The 25,039-nt window shown below is 31.2% G+C and overlaps 1 protein-coding gene across 1 annotated transcript in view; it reads left to right on the top strand.

The window, feature by feature from the left end:
- Positions 1–25,039, top strand: part of LOC147072353 (uncharacterized) — a 255,419-nt gene that overhangs the window by 216,639 nt on the left and 13,741 nt on the right. Inside the window, exon 14 of the mRNA XM_085946675.1 lies at positions 1,427–1,551. Within this exon, the coding sequence (XP_085802801.1) occupies positions 1,427–1,551 (125 nt within the window). The remainder of the gene's footprint in view (positions 1–1,426; positions 1,552–25,039) is intronic.

Genomic DNA, 25,039 nt, shown 5'->3' with positions numbered 1-25,039 from the left:
TGAGCTTTAAGTACCCCTTATATTAACGACCAAAACTTTGCATTAATTAATTATACCAACCGTAGATATAATATGTACTTACATATATTATATTACAAGGTCGATTTGCTAAGCAACAACCTATTAAAGAGTTGAGATGAAAGTAACCTACGGAACTGTGTACCAACCTATAATAAAATTAATGTTGAAAATTTAATTTATAATAGTAATTAGTATTTCGAATTGGCATTTCGGTACTCACATGTTTGAATGTGACCCAGTACTAAACGCACATGAATTAGTTAAACTATTAGACAGAGATCAAAATACTAGAATAGATTTGAAATAATTAAATGACATTACACTTGATAGCTATGAATACTTAAAAGTTTTTAGTATGCTTGTATTGCAGATCATAAGAACTAAAATATATTTTGCGTTGACATAATTGAATGCCTTGTTTTTTTTTAAGAAATGGTTTTAAGGGTGGTTAAATATTATATTCAAACTTTTTTTAGGCTTGTAGCACTACTTCAGCTCATTTTTACTCACCGTATTGTAATTTTGACAAGTAATAGTGTAAAATTTTCAATATATTATTATACAGTATTTGCTGCAAAGTAGCTTTCAGCCAAGTTAATAAAAGTAAACTATTTTTCAAGCCTCACTTTCACCTATAAAAGTTTAATCTGCATATAGAGTTTTTTTCAACATCTTGATTAATAGCACTTGTCTATTCTACTATAAAACTGTGTTGCCTTTTTTAATAAAATATATTATCATGAATTCTTCAGTAAAGGTCTGAACCCTTAGATATCAATCATTTTATAAAGTAAGCCAGCAAAGGTTTTCCACGAAACATCGAACTAAAAAGACTACACATCCATATTTGTTTAACATAATATAAAAAAAAAACAAATAAATTGATATTGAAAAACAATAAGAACACTTTATACCTTGTTATATCGATACTTTTATTGTATAAAATATATGTTATCTACATAAACATACGTAATCTATTTTATTTAATGACGGTTTTTAAATAAATTTACTTTGAGACCTTTGCAAATTAATTGATGACAATTATTTATCTTTAACGACTTTATCAACAAACACAAGAATAATAATTATACAGCTCATAAAATGATATATCAGACATATCAAGTATGTGTTTACATTGCATAAATAAAAAAATAATTAACTAGAATGGTAAAATATAGCGAATGACTAGGAAAAATTGCATATCATGGAAAGGCAATCATCAAACATCGGTCAAATAAATGTGCAAATAAAAATACCCATAACTTTACTAATCGTTTTTACAAACTCGTTAAAATATTTTTATATTAATATACCTAGTTAATCTAATAAATTATTAATGTTCCATTTTATAATTGATGATTCTTGTTATATGCGTCTGTTATTTTGTGTTATTTTTATGTTTTAGGTGAAATTTACTCCAAGAACCTCACGTCAGTCGGTACCATCAATAGTTTTTATCACCAATACTGCACTTGGATTCTGGATACCAACGTGGAAAGACAACTGTATATAGAAATAACTACCAATCAGGTAAGCTTTCCAAAATATTACTTATAAGCTTTGATCGTTTTCATATTCCTCATTGTTGATAATATTAGCAAGTTTTAAATTAGCGAAACATGTTAATGAAGCAGCTTCTACGAATTAAGAGACTTATAAATATTGAACTAAATCTTAAAACTGTATCAATTATTGGAAGACAGTAAGAATTCATAAATAAACAACAGTAGGTATAATGTATACGGTACGTTTTTCTTTAGTTTTAAAAGATCTGACCAGTTCCCATAATAATTAAATGACAATAAACAGCTGTCTACGTTGCAATCATTCAAAAAGTCCGTAAAAACTGCTGAGTTAAAGTTACGATAGGGTAGTAAAAAATTAGCGTCTATATAGGTATGCCTTTTCATGGCGGACTCTGTTAATTTTAGCAAGGACATTTTGTGGTCGCCTTTTCTTTCTACTGTCTTTCCCTTACCTCTAAATAATATTATAATTACGAAAAAGAAATTCATAATACCGCCACAATACGACGATTAATGTTAGTATACGTGTATTTTTGTCTAAAAGAGTCTTGTGTGCATATAAATAGAATATTTTTTATCTTTACACATTTTAGCATAGATACATGCTTTTGCCTTGACCTCCCGGGGGATTCGTTACGAAAAATCGTACAGGCGTAACGATCACAATTGTAGCGCGGCCGCTAGAGACTTCAAACGGCCACGAGCCGCGCGCTTCGTATTTTTTTTTGATAATTCTATAAGTATTAACAAATTTCAAGCTGTTCTATATTTTTTTCTTTAATACTTAAGCAGAGACAAGTCGTTTATTTTTGTCTTCTCTTTTATTAAATATATTACCTATTTATTTATTACTACATAAATAAATACAAATGAATATCATTTGATCTTATTTAATGCGAGGTAATCAGTTGAAGAGGCGTATCAGTGCAATAAAAACGTGAAAAAAGAAAACCAACACTTCATCACTTTCATGGAGGAAACGTTCGGACTTCTGCGGATAACGAATCCAGCTATCTCAACTACTCGTGGTGGGTCGCGCATCGATTTGATCTTCGCTCGCCACATCGACAAAATTCATTCTAAAAATTACATAACTTATTTCAGCTATCATAAACCCATATTGACCATTACTTATAACGATTTTGTGTAGCAAATACTTACGCACCAACAGTGAGATCACCAATGAGTTCAAAAATTTTAAAATTTTAGCCGTCAGGGTTTAAGTAACCATCATCTGAGGGTGCCAGGGGGGCGGAGTGGTGTTTAAATATCACCATTATTGATCATAAAAAACGCCGCCTATTTAAAATAAAAACATATTTAAGTATGCGTACAACTTAAATATTGATATACTTATATAAAACTAGCAGAAAGCTGTTGCAATTTTAAGAAAGCGTGGTTAATAGAAAAGAATTTTGAACGTTTTTTTTTGTTTCCGGACACCTCATGTTTCTTGACATACGACCTATATCAACGACGATATGCGATCTTTTAAAAACGGAAAACCCAATTGCCAGTTTTCCAAGAATCTTCAAGAATCAAAAATTTACATAAAATGGCATCTACTTTATCATCTGAATGCTTATATCTTTTTAATTTAATGCTTAAGTTAAATTTATTAAAACGAACAGCTTCAAATAAACAAAGTAGGTACTAACCAAAAATAAATATACCGTTAATGAATATCTAATAATACGCTCATCGCTTTTATTAAATATTATTTAACGTAGAATTCACCAAATTTTTATTAAAAATAATGTCAAATAGGCACGCCATGAAAATTTTGATTTAACTTAATCTCGTTTTTATTTTAATTTGCCAGTGGCAGAAAATATTTTAAAATACACATGGCACGGAAACCCTTAAATTCTGACAAACATTAATAAAAATCTATTTTTATGGTAATAACGTTAAAAAGGTTTCCGGACCAGTGGTATTTATTATATTTGAAAAAACCGCTCGAGTGAATAATAAGGAAAAATCTCTTTCTTTCTGTAAGTGACAATATAATAAACAATGATAACTTATTTATTCATAATACAAATTTATTATATTTATTAATTTATTCATATTATAAATACTATTTTAATTGAAAATTCATCTCACTGGATGGAAAAGTCAACCGTTTGACACAACAAAATGACCTCATACAATAAACTTCTTGGTATTCTAATTGTTCAATGATTATTTTTATCCGAATGACCTGCTAATTGGTGATAAAATAAAGCACTTCCGTGGAAGCAGATGACTTGATGCTGTTATACCAAAGTAATAACTTATATGTAATATACTCATCTAACATATAAAAATGTACTCATCGATCTATATAAGATCTATAGAGAGCACATAGAAACCATAAACAATTCAAAATATTGGAAGCTGTCCCATATGCGCCATTTTAATAATATTAACATGAACAGCGGCGAGAAACTGCACATCGATAAAAGTGGTAATATATGGGGAACTCAACCACATGCACTCAGGGTTTCAGGTCTTGCATTATCTACCTCGGTGGCTGAGTACGCGTGTCCGGTATGATACAAGGTACAAATCTACGCATACAAGGTATATTGATACTGTCCGATTATAACCAGTGTCCCTGATGCCTACTAGGGATAAAGAAGGTAATGGAGGCCTTAATCAGGTAGTAGATCGACCTTAATTGATGATTATGTATTAATAGTTTACCGTTTTCTAAAATTTTACCCTTGTTTATCGTTAATAGATAATTTTATTAAAGTTAACATATAATTAGTTTTTCTTCTTGTCTTCTTCGTTTTATTTTCTGGTAGTCTAAGAACAGGTTCATAGCCTAAAACAGCGTCTCAAAACTGTAAAATTAACAAAAATATTTTTTCAATATGTAATAATGGCAATAACTATGTTCAATCAAATCGCTTCGGATATTGATATATTCCACTTACGTGAAGTAAATTTAGTTAGACGTTGTTTCATATTTTTTTAATGTAGGGTTTATCAACCTAGTTCTCTCTGTGTGCTTCAATGTATTTGTATATTAAAATAATAATTGTTAATACTTACTTTATGTCATGTCATGAACGCTTTGAATTTATAATTTGTCATATTCATTATAATGTACAATAAATAAATTTGAAATTTAATAATTAAATGGTAATCCACTTGTAAAGGTTTAATTAATTTTTATTGTGATTTCACTTTTTATAAATAATGTTTTCATGCTAATGCGGCATGGGGTTATAGGTTACTTGGCTACAATGAAAGGGGTTGCGATATGTAGAATGTTAGCAACCAGTTCTCTCAACGCAATGAATAACTCTAAATGGATTCTAGCAATTAATATAATTGGAAAGTTTATTTTTTCTCCTAGTTTTTCTCACCTAGATATTTTCCGCGTTTTTCGATTCCGGGGTTTACATTGGGAATTGAAATTGAGTATTTGAATAGGAATCACTGCGTGAAACTGATTCCACTTTCCTGACATACAGTATGGTGAGTGGAAGTTTGCCAGCAAACGTAATTGTTTGCTCGCGAACGCATCTCATATGTGTACCAACTTGAAATCCTTACGGCGAACTGTTCAACTTTGCGATAAACCCGTAAAGTGCAATTGCACATGCATTAGAAATGTTGTCCCTGCAAATTCGATGGTGCGTTAAAACGCTTCGCCGACCGCCGCTGCTTTTGCTGAAACTTTCCGAGCGGAACCCTCCTCACGGCGCGGCCGCTGGAAGTAGCTGACGTTTCCAATGGCGTGCCCCACATTTTCGGACATTTATCATTAATCTTCTGCCATATGGAACACTCTCTTCGTGTTAAGTAAGGATCCATCTAAATTACGCTGCGATTTATTGCCCGGGATACTATGAAAGGTTTCTTGCTATGCTCGGTACACTTTTTGTACATCTAACTAAACCCATTCTAAGTGTATTACCTTATACACTCTACAGTCTATATAAGTACATATTTGATTATAAAATTAGAAAACAGAGCTTACAAATTTCAGGGTAATTTTATTGATAAGGATTAAAGCTTAATTTTGAAGACATGACACAATGAATACTTTGGCTTTCGTGATTCCATGTAGGTACTTTTGAATGATATATTTTGAGGTCAGACATTTCGGTCATATATTTTTTTCACGATCTACCTTACCATTAGGAATAAATCAATACCACCATTAGAAAAAAATACAGAGTTAGCAAACCTTTTTATGTACGCGTGCCAAAATTTCCCAAATATTATTTTTCAACTATCTGATGTGCCGAGCAGTTTTTAATGAGGAAAAAATAGTTTTAAAAAAAAAGGCGCGGCCATTCCCCGCCGCCTGATGAGGTTAGTGTGATAATATTTTATGTCACATAAATTCTATGGACCGACCCATGTAATTATATGTTTACATTAAACGTAATGCTTATTCTTGAAGAGTATTTGCCTGCTATTTTTTATTCAATGCGATCTGTCATTTATTATTATTATAGACATTTTTTTCTCTTCAAACACGTGCCATGCAAAATCATTTCGCGTGCCATAGGTTCGCCACAAGTACGTAATAATATGATGATATCCACTCATTATATTCGAGCAAAAACGCATTATAAACGTCTTTTCCGTTAGTTGTTTCACGCGACCCAGAACGATATATACCCAGTGACGTCCCTAGATAAAATGCCGCCCCTAGACTACGCCAAAATGCCGCCTTATTTTTTATCATCCTTTCATGAGTCCAATATCTAAGAAATGTGTTGTAAGAACTATGGATACATTACTAACAAAATATCAGACTAATTATTCGCAAATCTGCACGTGTCGTTCTGGTCACCAAGGACGTCGAAGGGCAACGGAATTAAACTATATATCGCGAATCTGACAAAACCAGTGAGCTATTTTTTAATTGAAAGATTTTTTAGTTATCACTAAGTTTAGGTAGCTGTTTCTATATCATCATCAGCCGGGGTCAATCCACTGCTGGATGAAGGCCTCCCCAAGCTTCTTCCAACTCTCTCAATCCTGTGTCGTTCGCTGCCACGTATTTCCGCCGAACTTTACCAGTTCGTCAATCCAGCGGCTTTTAGGGCGACCCTGTGGCCGTTTTGTGCCCCTTGGGTACCACTGGATGACGGCATTTGTCCAGCGGCCGTCCTTTCGGCGAGCAATGTGCCCCGTTCATCTCCATTTCAGCTGTTTGGCCTGTCTGCTTCCTAACCCATTCGTTTCTCTTACGGCCCTTTCTATATATTCCAAATGATTTTCTTCGATTTTCCGCCCTTCGAGTAACTGCCGCCCCCAAGCGACGCTCAATCTGCCTAATCCCACGAGACGTCACTGTATATACCACTATTATTCTTATAAAAATATCGTGTATGTACCTAAATGCAATGTTTTGGCATGTTCTTGTCATTCAATAATATATTGTGATTGGTCATTTTTATAATTATTGTATTTTGTTTTATTAATAATATCCAAAATTTATAAAAGAATTAGTAGTTATAGTTTTACTAAAATTGTACGGGGGTAATAAAACTTAATGCCCCTAATAATAAGAGACCAGAGTGAGACATAATAAAAATGATACAATACTTATTTTCAAGTTTTGAAAATAGGGCACGCCTCTACTAATGATATCGCGTACACACATGAGAAAATTTCCAATCGGCCGCACAAAATGTTAAAAAAAGAATACCTCAAATCGGACTTCTAGAATCTAGATGAAACCTTGCAGAAGAATAAACCAAATAATATTAACATTTTTTTAATAAATTATGCTCACTGTAAACAGAGATCTATTTTTTTTATTTTCGAAACTCCCAGATTTAAGGATATACCAAGGGCCTCGAATTATTATAATGCACCTCTGAATAGATGGGTACATACATCATTTTATTGTATTCACTGCTACGTAACTCCTACGCTTAGGTGGACAGACCTGGATTTCGCATCTGCTATGAGTATATTCAAAAGTTATAGCTACAACTGACCATCACTAATTCATATTGGAGATTGAAACAAAAACTTTTGAACGTTTTGCGACTGCTACTCGTTTGTAAAATTGTCAGCTTCCCGCCCTATCTTGCATAGATTATAATCGTTCCGTCCCGCTCTCTCCCTTGCTTTGGACGCTCGTTTAAATAATTGACGTGAATTTCAATTTGGCCTGAGGACATCCAATGTCGCTTATCGGAAAGGCATTTTTTCGTTGGTTTTATTTTACTTTTAAAATAATTAAAAACCCAGAGTGCCTCCGTGAAATATTAAGTGGAGTGGCTCCTTCATTAAGACGGATGATGACTTTCATCTTCGTCGAAAAACGGCCTTACGACTTAAATATTCATAATAAGGAGCAGAACAATGAAATTTACTGTTTTACGGCTGAAAATAATAATTATTTTATTTTTACTTCTTACAAAATCCATATAAGAAAATTATCTTAGCTATTTTTTAATTATACACAAACATTAATTACGTCAGGATATTTAGCAAGTACCGAATTATTCTCATTATTTTTATTTATACTATAGCGCATAGGTGAAGGGTGGAGGTAGGTTATTTAGATCCGATATAAACAGTGCATACCAAACTTTGTCAGTTAGACGTATTTGTTTTCATTGAACTAATACTACAATATACAGATGTTGTTGGTTAGTTTTAAAATTCAATGAAACCCTGCGAAACCAAAACATAATAGATAATACTCCAAAAATACTCATCTATCTATATGTATATGATATCTATAATTTTGCCATTATATCATACATAATTTTGGATATTTTATAGATATAGATTTTATGTATATTATAGGATGGCTTGGTTAAGCAGAGCTTAATGAATTTTAAAAAACTGACCAACAACATGTGTAATACTCGTAAGTATTCTTAATTCAACGAAAAGAAATAAGTATGAATGAAAAAGTGTGCACAAATATATCAAAAAACTAGTATGGTTTGGTTTAGACACGGTTTATTTTTTTTTAAATTAACCAACTCCATCTGTAAATAATTGTAGTCTTAGTTCAATAAAAACAAATATGTATGACTGACCAAGTTTAGTGTGCACTATTTATGTCGGATCTTAACAGCCTACCTCCACCCTTCGCCACTGCTATATCGTATTAACTCTAATTGAATGACACTTTATGACTTATCATTAATAAAATTTTATATAATGTCATGTTCTAGTAGAATCTAATCTGTGTTTTAAAAAAGCTTAAACTTGAAATGAGCAACAACATTGCACAAACAAACAATAAGGTAATCGCTGGATAAACCTTTACATCCAGTAGTTTCCAAAATGTCAAAAGTGAAATAGTTAGATTCTGCATAAATACATTGCAACGCAACCTACAAGGCCGAAAAAAATGAAATCGGTTTGTAGAGATTTTTATTGAGCAGTGAATTTATCCATGAGCCGGATAATATCTACTCATTAAGCTGGCGCTACAATCCAGTCATATATGTGGCTGATTTTAAGGAAAATTATTATCCCAACCAGTGTTGCCAACTGTCGTTGACAAAAACATGCCAGACGGGGTATGAAAACAAGCTATTTGACATTGAAGTTAATCCCTCCAAACCATAACCCGCCACGCACCACACCCGGTCTTAATCGAGCGTATCACGTGGCCCTACATTGGCGATGTGAAGCATCTAGGTCAGTTGTAGCCCGGAGTTGCCCTAGGAGAAGATACCCAGGACTAAGGTTGCTACGCTCAAAGTGAGCTCTGACTGAGTTTAAAGTTACTTTCTAATGCAAAGTGCCGGGGAGAGAATAGCACAGGGAAAATATAAAAATAAAAATGATTCTTGTGTATTAATAACAAAAATAATGAAGCTAATCATACGGACAGCAAAAATTATGTGAAGAGATCTTCACGCCCGCAGTAAGACGCCGCATTTTTTTTTTGAATGCAAGATAATTGGCCTTAGTAGCAATGACATTAATATGGACGAAGCATCTGGAAAAAAAATGACACTCACTTTTTTGTCGGGTCTGCCGAATGGCATAATCTGTTCTAACGCCATTGCAATAAAGGTGAAATTGCTATAAATTCTCGATGCTTCATGTCGGGTCTGCCAAATGGTTCGGTTCGAACGGGTTCGCTCAAAGGAACATTGATACTAGAAACACTGTTCTAACGCCATTACAATAAAGGTGATATTGCTATAAATTCCCGATGCGTGATATCGCATAATGGATATTGCGTGACGTCTACCTATGCACGTGCGAATGTTACGTTTGAATTTACTTGCTAGCTACTGTACTGAGTGCGTCGTCCATTAATAATGTCATTGCTTAGTAGTAACCAAGTCGGACGGCTCGATGGGCCCAACAACTGGTTGGACCGACCTGAGCATCTCCTCCCGTTCGGAGCACATTCTAAGGCATCCTGAATTTCCCCTCCGTAAGCTATTTGACAAGAAAAAATTCTAAATTTTGTGAAAATAAAATTGCAAGTAAATTTACTTATTCTAACAAGAACGCAGTTAATATCTTTGCTTTCGCGTATCGAAAAAAGTGCAAAAATCGAAAAATGTCGGTACGTGTAAAAACCTCACATTTTAACAGAAATATATCTCAAACTTGACAACAAATACCTATATTGTGTCAATGACGTTTAAGTTTCATTCGTGTTTGAAGGCGAGAGTTTTTTTTTATTGTAGGACATTACATAGAAAATTAAAAAACATACCTTTTAGATGAATTATTGTTAAATTATTATTTTATATCCGCGAATTCCGAATAATACACAAAAACATTAAATAATGTATGAAATTGTTTCATCGTGTTTTATTTATCATTAAAATAGGTACCGACCTACCTGCATTAAGTATCTGATAGTCAGAAATTTGATGTGCATGAAAATAAATAAACTAAATATCTAGTAAGTATTTTTTCAACACATTTAAAGATGTCGGAGGCGACAAAAAGCGCTAGTAAAAACTCCACAACCCAGATGCGTTTTTTTGCAAGCTATATGCCTATCGAAAAATGGCAGATCTGGCAAGAAAAACGCTAAATTGGCAACGCTGATCCCAACCTCTTTCTCCAGTCGACCTCCCATCTCATATAGATACAGTCCAGCGGCCTACTAGAGTTTTCTCCATAAACCTTACGAAGATCGAGATTCATTGCATTTAACACGTGACCCGATCTGAATATTCGCAGAGTCTTTGAAGTATTATTTATATTTTGCTTAAACATCACATACATAGATAATATTATAGATACGTCGTAATATGTACGTCTACTTTTATAGGTTTTCCGTCAATTTCTGGACAGGTATAATATAGTCATTTAGTAATACCCAAATAAAAAAGTCTGAAGAGTGGACCCTGGCTAGATCTATGTAATAGCATGTAACTGAGAGAAGTATAATCAGTTTAAAAAGGCTTTCATCCAGCACTGTATAAATTCAACTGATGATTATAGGTCTACTTTAAATGTCAATTCAATGTGATACTCACAATGAAAATACCAAATAGCGTTTTACATAAAATATGACTCAGAAACTAGGTGAACGGAAGTCGATTTAATCAATTTATTTTCTCAAACAACAATAAACTTATTTTAGATTCTGTTATATGACAGCAATCAATACGCTATAGGTTGAATAACATATAAAACTATTTTTTTTAATATACTTATTGTAAAGTTAAAGTTTTTTTGTAGTAATTTATAAATTACTTATTTTTTAGTGAAATTGTAATTTTTATCTTTCATGGATTATGGTATTAAAGTTCCCACTACCACCCGTCATCGTACAGCCGTGATCTTCCATGGATTTTCAACATTTTATTTAAATCACCACTGCCCGCCATAAAAAGTTTGTCGGTATCACTACATTATGAAAATGATCATGAAAAAATCCGCAAGTCGTTTCCGAACTTTCTCTTTAAAAAACGTCAAGTTCAAATTAATTTATTTGTTTCCATTACAAATCCCTCGGTCCACCATTGTTATCGAGCCTTCAATAAAGTTTTCAATCCCAAAGTCAAAAGTACATCCGAAAATCCCTCCTCCTCAAATAAAAGTAAAATAAAAGTTTTGCGAAGCCAGCGGAGTTCCAATTCATTAATTTTGTTTGTATGTAACTACCCGAAAATAAATAATCGAACTTGTAAAAAAATTCACCCATACTTAAGCATGTATAAAGAATCCTTTTGTCCACTTTTCTATCGTGGGTTCTATTTGATAAATGTTACGAATTCTTTCTTTTTTATGTTTTATTTTCTCATACCATCGCGAACTTGAAAATAAAATCTGAACCCAAGAGGGTAAGTATCGTAAGTGTAAAAAAATATTTTTTAAGAAACGTAAAAAATCTAAATTATCTCATTCGTCACCAAACCGTATTCACCGTTATCTGAAATAAATACCTTATTTTACCTCAACATCTCAAAACACTTTCCACCGTTGTTAATAAGTTTTTTTTTAATTATCAAATCTTGGTAAAAAGATATTAATTTAATTAATGTAAATAAACCATTTCAAAAGAATTGTATATTAAATAAGTATTCATATCTTTAATAAATAACTTTGCCTTTAAAGTGTATTGGTATAAAATAGTTGTATACTTGTTTATTTTGTATGAGTTGACACTGTTCGCGGAATCTCATTTAAGTGGATGAAACCGGTTCTAATAAAAAATAAGCTATGTGAAATAATTAGGACATATTATAGTGTTGTATTTTAATTAATATTATTAAGTTAGTATAATATAATATATAATGATTAATGCAGTTTAAAATGAGAGTTCATTTTACACCATAATAATAATGGTGATATTCATTATTTCTCAAAACGAAATTGTAATATCTTTTGATTTTGGTATTCGCAATAATATAATATAGTTCAAGTATAACCTTAGATTATAGAAAAATCGTATAACGTATAACCAATGAAATGTTACACGGGTTCATGTTTATATTTTTTTATTCTGGAATAATGCCACAGTCATGCTGCTGGTGACAAAAAAATGATAAAAAGAATCCTGGTAAAAGTATATTTTCTACGATCAAATTTCTGCGTGTCACATAGATCAATAAAATATTACTTTCAGGTCAAAAATTATAATAGTGAAGGTTTTAATTTTTAAGCACTGTAACTTACTATTTACAGTGGAGGTTATCAATTAATCTGTTTATTTAAACATGTCCGATTGCTATTTACGTGATGAAGACATTTTTTTCTTATACACTAGTATTTAATTATTAGTATCGATTGGGTTCACAGACAGTTTACAGATAAGTTGACAAGTTAAATTGGACAATAACAATATGTCAAATAGTAATAATACGTAAACAAATGATGATTTACTGACGTCAATCTTCCAAAATACATAAATCAACATTAAATTTAATCACCCAATAACCTTTGCTCTTTAAGAAATAGGGTTATCAAAACTATTTTAATTCATTTTAAAATGACATAATTCAATTTAAAATTCTAATACATTACGTAGGTACAATAAATTTGTATTGTATCATTCTCTTATGTTAATTTTTAGGTGCTTTTGTATTGTATTATTAATTATTATATTACGTAAAATAATATCACCATGTTCATTCCTAAGCAGAACACATATTCATCTATATATAAAAGGTTTTAATAACATTTTTTAATACACTAATAAGGCATCACATCTATTTATTTACAATACTATTTAATTATAGCATAATACAAACTTTAAGCTTTTAAAATAAACAATATAATATAATATAAACATTTATGTACCTACTTGACTGTGTCAACTTAAGAAATGTTCAAAAGGGTCTCACAACATTCAGTTCACCATCTAAAAGCAGCAAATTAACTAAGATAACGTTTTAAACCAATGCACACCTGCAGTAATAAATAAGATGATATATGTATTTGTTATACAAGTAGCACTTTAAAGTCAAAGTAAGACAATCTCTTATCCATACTGACACTGACATGAGCAAAGAAATGCACTTAAGTGTTTGTTATTAATATTATTTACGAGCTCATGCAATCTGTTATCTACATTGATTGCACAAGTGTGCATCTTTTTGGGTTAGATATCCAGATTTTACACACTTTTTAACCTTTTGACCCGAGCTATAAAACTCGTTAACCATTATCAGTGTTATTTATTGTTGATGTAAGTAGATGTCATAATGAACACCTGCAGAATGCAAAGTGGAGTCTGTCCAAGTCAAAAAACCCATTAAAGTGAATCGTATATAACCTCAGAAAATCCATCCCTGTTTGTCTTTTGTTTCCAACCATTGTACAGTACTTAACCTCTATCTGTCAAACACTTTGTACTAAAATTATTACTGAAATAAATAGTAATGTTTTACTTTACGTAAAACCCTATTATTTCCCCGTGTTCACAATCAATTATACACGTCCACCGTTCAAGCATCCTAGAAGGTAAATCTCCTGACAAATTACCTTCAAGACGTACAGTCTATAAATGTACAAGAAAACTGTGAAGAATTACATCAAGGAGTTTCACAGAGTGTCCCGATTCTGGTAAGAACTTAAAGAAGGTTAATACCATCAAACCATATAGGTTACCTGCCAGCCAGATCACCTGCTTTCTTAAAGTACTCATCACTAGGACATAACAGTTCGTCCAATTCATTGGGCAGTTGCCCGTGATCAAAAAACAACGTATGACGATTTCTAGATGTGGGATTAGAGTCCGTACGCATGGTTTCAAAGGGGTTATTATGTGTAGGTATCTAAATTATAGTTACTAACAATATAGCTATTCGACTCGACTTACATACGATATAAGACAATACTATCTATTACAATAACCTTACTCGTTGATTTATAAGAAAACATAAGGTAAACATTTCCATCACAATATCACATATTATAACATAATATTCATCGCTTATAAATAGTAATAGCTTATTAATATTCCAATGAGCAAAGAACAATAAAGCTTTAGCAATATAATATTATATGATCAAACCAAACTAATTTTGAGACAAAATTTCCCACACACGGAGACCTAAATTTTCGCAATCAATCCAACAGTAACAATAATGAAAGTGCACAACTATTACGGTGTTTTTTTTAACATTAAAAATTAACCAGACTAACTTGGTTAATTATTGACACGCAATAAGAAAAAATAAAAAAACCTTTACATCTCCCGTTTTAGCACATATTTGTCCAATTCATTCAACAAATTTGCAAAGAAACTGTGTGCAAATGATTTTTTCATTAGAATTTAAGATTATTTTTCGATCCTTTAGTAATCACCCGTGGATTTGGGAACCCGTTATCTAATGCATAAGTCTATAATTGAGAATTATCATACTATTTCTATGGTACTTAGCTTTTTTTTAATACAATATTCTTATTATAAAATAATTAATCATCATTAAAGCCATCGTTTTAAACAATGATTACTCAAATAACTTAACTCAAAATTGTTTATGTGTAATAAAATCAATGTATAAAAACAATATTGTAATGCTATTTATTTTCATTCTTCTTATTAATATTCTATAAAAGATAATTAGATTCAAAAAAAGTATATATAAATACAAACCTGAATATATATTCGTTTTAAAAATAGATTTGTAAATATTCACAAGTGATATTATTTTTTAAATATGTACTGCATACTTATATTTCATATGTTGAAACAAAAGAAATTTACTTTTTGTATACTACATCAAGAGGTGAATATAACTGAGTAGTAAGTTGTATTCCGACGCCCCTTATAGTATGTGTACAATGCCGCCAGCATACCGTTTCTCAAATCGACTATCTGAAAATCAATAAGCACAATTCGTCGGAATACAAACAGGCACTATGTACGAAGAGTCAATACAAATTCCAGTCGCGTTTACGGAAGCCGTTTCATTCAATGCGCCAGAGAGCATCTTCATACCGCCGCGATTCCCACCATCGCGGATCAGATAAAGGTGGTGCGCGGCCCCTGCGCTGGGAAGCTCTGGTCGTACCACCCGTTCGCTGCAATGCCAACTGAAAAATTGCATTGTAATGGCCCGCTCAGATAGATCGGCCCATTTTTCTTAGGGTGTCTCAGGGATCCTGAAGCACCTAGCTTTAATGGATATCACTTGAATCGCACACAATTTAGCTATTCGGCTAAGAAAAAACTTGCCTTTCTTTCAAATTTTATTACATATATTCACTGACATTTCAAACGTTGGTAACCCTAATTTTAGAATTACTTACATAATAATGAATAAATCGCGATTTTCTATATTTAATTGAGACTAGCTAAATTACCGGCTATCGTTAGTTTTTTTATGATTTTACCGAGGCTTTGACTACGACTCGCTCTCATACCGCCTCTTCTCATCTAGAAGAGGATCCGCCGATCTGGCCCTCACTCTAATTCTGTCAAAGAACTTTACAATTCTGCTAAGCTTTGCCGTCCTACCCACCGCCATCAATTCGTCGACATTCTCAAATATATCCGCAATTCGCAGCTGTACTCTGTGTCGTTTATATTTAGATCATTGTACTGCTATAAGTACAATGTCCTCCAAAACATCACATTCATCGCAGAGTTGCAAATCGCATCTACCCTTGAGGACATAACATCTTTTACCCATTGTGTGTCTTATTCTTAGCCTCAGTATCAGCTTAAATTCATTAATCTTCAAAGGAAACTACAAACCATGGCACCGAACGTGATGGTGATAGAATGCATTTACTCCTGGTGAAAATCTCTCTACATGCTTTGCCACATTTTCTTTATGGCCTCATTCTATTCCAGGTATTCTGGTATCAACTGATATGGCATCCCTGATTGGCCAGCTTCCAGATACTTATATCGACATTGATATGAGAGTTTTAAGGGGGGTAAATAAATTAATTAAAATACGCTTATACTACTGTCAATCTTTGACTGGACTGACTTGTTACCCAACCAACATATGCGTGTAGTAGAGAAGTACAGGATGCAAACCAAAAACTTTAGAAATAGCCTGAAATGTATAGCGAAAGCAAAGAGCTGCGTAATTTGATCCAACCAGCTCAAAGGTCAATTTTATTGTTTTAAAAAATTGCGGCATCATGCTTCAAACACGAAGATTTCTTCATTAAATTAGAGAAACCACAGTCTTGGGTTACCGCATCTAAGACATTCCTAAGCATAGACAAAAGGTGATGCTTTACACCAAACTTAGAACATCGTGATCCTAATTAAGATCCTGATTAATACCGAGTGTCGTACGGGGCGGTTGGTTTGGAGGGGTCTATGTTTGTTTTGTATATAACAGTGGAATAACCCATTTAAATGCATCTATTGAATAACCATTATCCAGAAACATTTTTTTTAATTTTGAAAACCAACAATAAAGGGTAAAGATAGTGTAAATGCTTGAGATATCCGATTGATAATTTATTTACGATGATTGTGTAGTTTTCTTTTGAACATTCCATATACGGAAGAGAAACTCCCTAAGAATATAATGTCAGAACTTATTGTCATAAGAAATGCCTTGTGGTATAAGTATAAATATACACACAAACCGTATTTTTATATATATTATATCTAGTCAAAAATAGTTTTCGGTAAACAATAGATAGAAAACGGTACATCAATTTCCCCTTGAGGTTAATCTGACCGCCAAATTTCAAAACTAGAAAACCATTGACAGTTGAAATCAAATGAAATAAACGACATAAAGAATATTTATGATATAAATTATTTTTAAAAACATACTAATATAAAATTTACAATCATGTTCGTCATGATAAAATCATTCCAAAAGTGAAATTTTCATTATCTCTATTGTGTATAATATTCAAATTTGGAAGTTTCATTTGAATAGACTAAACATTGGTTTCTGATTGCAAATGAATGTCAAGATCAACTTCAGCACTATTAAATACATGGAAATCAATCAAATCAGTTAACAATGATTACAGTTTTTTTTTTTGCAATTTCGGAATTTATGGGTTTCTGGGTGAAAAATTTAAGTCACTCAATATCTAAAAAATTACCCTTAATATATAAATATTCATCATGCCAAATTTCATGCTTTTATACAAAAATGCACATTTATTAACTATGCCACTGGACTAAATAATATGATTATTGACAGATTGATAAACTTTTGTTTCATAAAATATCTAAAAATATATCAAAAACTCTGACGAATGTGAATAAATTGAACGTGAAACAATCATGGAAAGTTTTCTTTACGCGTAAAATGTTTTTCACAATCACTTGGCGTAATAATATTAGAAATTATTTTTTTCTGAAAGTAATTTAGTTTTGGACCCAAACTATGCAAAAGACTGAACTTTTCCAAAATATGTTTTAGCCAACCCTCAGTTAAAATAGTATATATTTATAATCTGATATTGTTTATAAGTAAGCCGACTATTGACCAATTATTTTTCATTATGTTTTATGCCATCACGTGAAGCGATAATTTTAAGTAATTTGTGAAAACTATTAGTTCTAAAATATTCACTTATATCGATTAAAGAATGGTATTAGACGTTCGATAGAAAGGTAGTTTTATTTGAAATCATCCAAAACTATCAAAATAACATGTAAACATGTTTTAGCTTTGTTGAGTTTGCAAGCATTTTTTATATCCAATCGTTCATTATGTGTTTTCGTGTATTCTTTTGCTATTAGAAGAAGAAATTTTAATAAATTTAAAATTGATAAATCTATCACAAAATATTTAAAAAAAACTTTTCATTTAATTAATAGTTGCAGCGCATTGCAGTATCCCTGTGTTACGTAAAGCTTTTTATTTGTGCCAATTCACACGAACCACTGTAAAAAGATTTCTCTTTTACGCTTACAATCCCTCACAGGCTTTCTCGTTCTTCCTCGTTGGTTATTCCATACAAACAAACCAAAGAAATAATACAAATATTTGAAGTTTTTGCCATCTATTCAATATGGCGGTGGTTTCATTGCTCACAATCGACAAGTCTAATAATTGTTTGCTTTGTGGTATTTATAAATAGCGATAGAATCGACAAAGAACTCAATAATAACATTCACTTTGTTAAATATTTCATAAATGTGACTTGTTTTTTTTTTTGCGACAATGTTCTTGTTATAATAACGACTTTAATTCTAAATTGAAATAAAGACTTAGGTTCTAATTTCAATTGTACGTTTGTTCCATTTTACTTTATCGCACCAAAATGGTTTCTTAGGGAAAATACTATAAACCACACATAATCTTTTTGAAATGCGGCTGCGCAGTGTCACTGCGGTTTCTAAACTTGAATAGGTTTGCCAACACAGCCTTTATAAGAAGATCCAGTCACGGATAAATCTACCGTTCATGGTAAAAACAACGCAAGACGGCAGATTATGTTAAAAGGTGGGAGTTACCCGCTCCGCGTAATCAAAGAAGAAATTCAAAGAATACAGAAAAGCTTGGACACGGTCAACATCTTGGTTAAAAAATATTATACAGGAGATTGGCGAAATACGAATCTGTTCCGAATAGCACAGTTCTAGAAGATCTTTTCGACAGCTATTATTAGTGCTTAGAAGATATGACTCAATAAATAATAAGACAACTAAAAAACTGTTATTCAAATTTTATTTATTTATTCAAATTCAAATTTCAAATTTTATTTATTTTTACATTAATTAAATAATTTAAGACGTTCACAACATGACATTTATAAACAAAGAAATATTAAATTCACAAAACAACGTCTACCAGTTATACTCATCCTCATGTAGATGGAATATATCAACATCCGAAGCGATTTGGTTGAACAGAGTTATTGTCCTCCCAATTGGCATCACCAATGGCAAGTTAGTTCTGCTTCTTGGGAGAAAAACAACTAATGCTCCAGATTTCTAAGATAGTTATCAGGGACACACAAGTCAATACTACCAATAATGACAGAGTTTTCATTTACACCACGTATGAGTCGAAAAAAATACGTGGCCAAAATAAAAATTGATATCTTCTAGTCTTAGATTATAGAAAAAATATTCTAGCATTTAAACGAATGTAAGCATACCTAAGAGAAAGCCAGCTGGATAAAGCCACGGATAGTATCCATATAACCTCAAATAAAGGAGTCTCAAAAAATTATTTTGAACTCGCTCCACCATAAGGTCATATTTCAACTGTGCTTATCTATAATTAGTACACAAAGATTAGTAGTGATTTTTTTCTAAATATTTAGAACCCCCTGATCCTCGACCTTTTTTGTTTGGCGGAAATCTTGAAACATTTTATAAAATCTAGCGGAACCCCTCTCCGACTGACCATAAGTGTAAATTTATCAAAAGATAGATGTTTACAGCTATTGCATATCAAATTGATATGCCTAGACAAGTACCGTCCTCGAATAAACAAACTGAAAATGCTGCTCAATACTATTTAAGTACAGTCTTTCACAAATGGTCACATGCAAGATTTTTTTTTTAATTCTGATTTACATACCGACACGTATACTAGCATATTAGCGCCGCAGGTGAAATTTTTGTCTTTTTCACGAAATCTACTCTCAAAAATTATATTATTTTAATAACCTGTCATTTAAAATGCGCTATCTCTAAGTAACCCACATACGTCTTAGAAACAACACTGGCAAAGGGGTTTAAAGTACAGGTAATAACTAATATCTAATAAATAAAATGTATTATTTCATAGAAATGAATGACTTCATATTAAATTTAATTATTACCAAAAAGATGTCAAGTTGTAGTTTTTTCTCATATTGTACGTCTTCTCGCGAAATTCATGACATGACTCGCGAAAACCCGATTGGAAACCACTGCAGTGCAGTGCAGTGGACATATCGTCGGTGTTTTGTAAAAAGGGCGAATCAACCATTTTGGCGAAATCGAGATTTTAATGAAAATACAATATGTACCCCACTAGCTTTGTTGTGTAAAAACGGCGAATTTTTATCTCCACAGGAAAGTACTTAAAAACGATAATCGACTAAAATTAAATTAATTAAAATTACGAAATAAAAAGCAAATGAGACATATTAGGCCTTTTAAAATATTATATAATAATACCTATTATAATGATAGTATTCTTTCTAAACTTTATTATAAACTTGTTAGATATTTATAATCATCTACAGGTAAAAAACAAATCAATGTCAAAAGTTAAAAACCCTTCTCCTGTAAAGTAGCATTTTGGTTAATTCGCCCTTTTTACAAAACACCGACGATATTATGACTGAATAAAATATGAAAGCTAGTAATTACATTCAGAACACGATTATTGTATCTATTCAATTTGATACTAATTTCCTTATAAAATATTTGGTTTTATCCGAATTACTAATTCGAGATTATTTCCACATATTGTTTTTAATTCAAATGATGTACTTCTTTAAAATACTTATCAGTCATTGACTTTAAATCCTTTTTATTTATCAACAAATAGGTAGCTTATTCCAATCTTATTATAATTCCAATATGCCTACATCCTATTTTACCACGTTTTTATTAGCTCGTATTCTTGGTTGTCCGGTACAGATTTGTTCTTGTGCAGTACAATTTTTTTCTTATTTGTCCAAGATTTTTAACTAACTTCCCGACTAGCTAGTCATTTGAAACTTTTAGAATATATCAGAACACGACGACAATGCATTCTTTTAATACTTTTGGCCATCTTTAAGCAGAATTGAATTCATTTTCAGTTAATTCTGTTTTGTATCTTTCTAACTACTATAACTATAACTAAATTTGTATTATATAATGTAATTTAATTTAATAAATGTCAAAATGACATTTCTGTATTCTATAATATTTATTCAGTATTTCTATCAAGTACAATAAAAAGTTTTTATTAATACATAGAATTGTCAAGTTTATATGATTCAACGGAAAATTTAAAAACGTGGTATATAAAAAGTTCTTTTTATCTTGTAATGATTTATTTTGTGTTTGTTTATTATTAATCGACCCACTAATTTATGATAAAATTAATGTTTTGTAATCATGTCTCATTAAAAAAATATTAGAGCATCTATTTATCGTTGAGAAGATACCTTTTGTCAGATTAATTAGAGTCTTCTCAAAATAGATGTCTACCTGTCGTCCTTTTACTTATATTTTTAGGCATCCGTAAGTAATAGGGATTTAATTCCATGTTATGTTTTTTCTTTAAAATTTTTATATTATCAGTAGCGTACCAAATAACAGAATTTTTAATTAGATTTATTAAACTGCAATATAAAAAAATATTAATAATACTGTACCTACCCCAGAGCCAGAGAGATTTAAATACAATATTTCTGAAAATTAGGTAATTATTATTTATTTATTTATAAAAAGAGTATTACGGCATTACAGCTATTGGCCAATGTGCCATAATACATAATAAATACAAATGTATAAAAATATCTTAATTACAAATAACAATAAAAAGACAGCATGTGTAAATATTAATGAAATATGATAATTTATACAATTATAAATTTAGCCTATTTAATACGTCCACAAACATTATAAGTATAGTTAATAAAAAACAAATCAACCTTTATGGTGCCATCAAATAAGCTAATTGCACGATACACAGCATCATGAAACATAACATCTGTCCTGCAACGAGGTATCTTGAAGACCGTGGAGCTACGAGTGATATTGGTGGGAACATGAAAATTAATATTTGCCAGTATATACGGATTGTAAATGAACCCACGAAGAAGTAAAAATAAATGCTTTAAAAGAACAATCACTCATCATTAATCACTACCATCACTAATCATTATGATATCTAAATTATTATGTCTGCTACGTCCAATTCATTATTTTGTGTATATTCATAAAAGAAACCCATATCCTGAAAACACTTGAAGTTCGATATTCTTAAATTGCATTTTCCTGAAAATTTTATTTTTAGAGATGAGGTGATCTGACGTATATGTGAGGTACATTATATTTAAATAATCACATATTTTCCTACATTTTACATGTTTTTCTTACATTAAGGCTGGTATCATCTAACTGTGTTTTTCCAGTGCGTAAAGCGTTGGCCTTTCATCCGGGGTCTCCTGCTCGATTCCGACGAGGTCACAATATTTATGTGATGTTCTCATAGCCTAAGTGTTTATATTTGTTTCACTTATATTACAGATTAATACACTGCTGTTATTGGGCATAATGGCCTTTTGTAGTGTTAAAAAAAGAATATATCATAACATAATCATCATTTTAAAAATTATGTGTGAATTTTGGTCGCCTCCGGCATAATATCGCTCAGCTTAACTCAACTCTCTGTACTTCAGTTTATCAAACTCAGTATGGTGACATCTCTATTAAAACAGTCAAGCAATCTCATCTTCAGTGTTTTTGACAGTATTGTTTCCATCTTCGCAACATCATCTGCTCATGTTGATGCCACACGTTAACAAATTGCGATATTCTTGACCCCCAAACAGTAAACAGAGGTCCGAATTGTCGTAGCCATAAACCACTTTCGTCAATGGCTCCAAAAATTTTTCTCAGGATCTTCTTTTCAGATATATGATATTTTTACAAAATAAAATCTATCTTATAGTATGAAAAATACTATATTAAATAATTATTATGGCCTTATGAGTTCAAAAAACAAATCATTTAAATTATTACAAAGTATTAATTATTATTCCTAATATTCAAATATCTACCTGGAGGAATATATACTTAACACTAGAATAAATACCATTACTACAACATTGAATCTGTACTTATTTTAATAGTTCTCTTTAGACTTCACTGATGATTTTAATGCATGTTCGATAATTCATCGTAACAGTATAATGGTCGTGATATAATGTATCATACATTCGATATAATATTCTATGGAAAATCCAACGCTTTTGTGTGCACTTAATTTACGATCTCATGCATATTAGAATGATTACTCAAACTCAACAAAGTCACTATATTCAATTTAATACGAAAATCTGATAATGTGTTACTTCAAAAGGCATTATATAAACGAATTATCATTTAGAATGAAATTGAATCTAATTGTGAAAAAATAATGCTTCAAAATGTGAACTATTTTTAATACTACTATTATAATGTTTGACGCTTATTTGTGTAGTATAGAAAAACAATTTTATCTTAATATAATAGGGCAGTACCTATATATAACTGCAACCAAACTGGTAGAGCGTACGTTTATGATGAATTGGGTTACGGGTCCGATACTGCGGCAGGACAAAAAAAATCATACTGTGTGTTTTATCCAATGCAAGAAGATTATTCAAATAGTTAAAAACCATTCTTTAACAAAAAATACATAGTAATATAACCTGTAACAAAGTAAAAGTAGGTATGGAAATAAAAAAGGTTTCCAATATAATTATGTTAGTTGAAAAAGTGTTCTTACGGTAAAGCAAATATTAAATTGACTATTAATAATATTAGGCCATGAAATCGCTCTATCAGGTGGTTTGACTAATAATAAAACATTTACCCATACATTATACAAATGTATAGCATTAAAAATATAAAAGTTATTAAGTATGAATGTAAATATATGAATAATTTGGGCTCCAAGTATTGTCTTCTAAATCTATAAGGTACACCATGAAATAACGCATATGTTAAAGTAAAATATTGTAATTTAGGTGGTTGATAGTTATTTTATACAAGATAAAATAACATATTATATGAACCAATTAGAAACAATGAAAAAAAAGGCATGTTACTATTAAATCTTGTGGTCTCAGATCACAGAGATACACTGAACTTATATATTGAACTTTTATATATGAAATATTAAAGATACATAATTACTTATCTCCTTCTGACTATATTTTAAAATTTCCAAAGGATCTGCATTTCAACTGATTCTAAAAAGGAAGCCATCCGAAAGTAACTATCAACGTAAACTGATTAGCAAACAGATCCGTCCATGTCTGAAGTCAAGGTTAAAGTGATAGAATCAAAGGCATCGAACGGCCTTGTCTTCTGCCATATGCGTTGCATTTTGGTGTGAAAGATAAAATCACTCTTCTCTTTTTATCTTCTAGAATCTAGATCAACCCCATATATAGTTTTGGTTTGACATTTATAAAGTGCCAAACTCTCACTCAAGTATTCAAGTATTCACCTAGTTCAAAATATCATTGTTGGAGATTCTTGTCATTTAAATTTCAATACATAAAAATATTGATTTAGGTATATAAATACAATAGTTTATATTTTATTTTGCACAACAGTGAGTTAAGTATCAATCCTAAATAATACACGCCTACTTATATTATGTAAATTCAACATGGGTTGTCGTATAGGATCATAGATCTCAATATTTAACTAAGATTCATTTGTTCTAAAAATGAGTTGCCAATCGATCTAAAAAATAAACGCGTTCAATACATTTTTAGAAGTAAAAAAAAAACAAATAAGCTTAAATCAATTTAGGTGGGTACATAAAAAATCGTCTCGTTCCAATTAACATTAGATAATTTGAAATCAATTCTTTTTAAAGACGATAAAATCGTTCATAATCAATTATGTATTTAAAAAAATTTGGTTAATTTTTGGTTTTATAAGGCATATCAAGTGGTTATAAAGTTTAACTTTCTAACATGATCAT

This window comes from Rhyacophila brunnea, unplaced genomic scaffold (assembly GCF_057557595.1).
Source record: "Rhyacophila brunnea isolate RB1 unplaced genomic scaffold, BYU_Rbru_1.0 scaffold_2, whole genome shotgun sequence".
In the NCBI taxonomy this organism is placed as follows: Eukaryota; Metazoa; Arthropoda; class Insecta; order Trichoptera; family Rhyacophilidae; genus Rhyacophila; species Rhyacophila brunnea.
The sequence above is the reverse complement of the archived record's forward strand: the minus strand, read 5'-3'. Positions and strand labels throughout refer to the sequence as shown.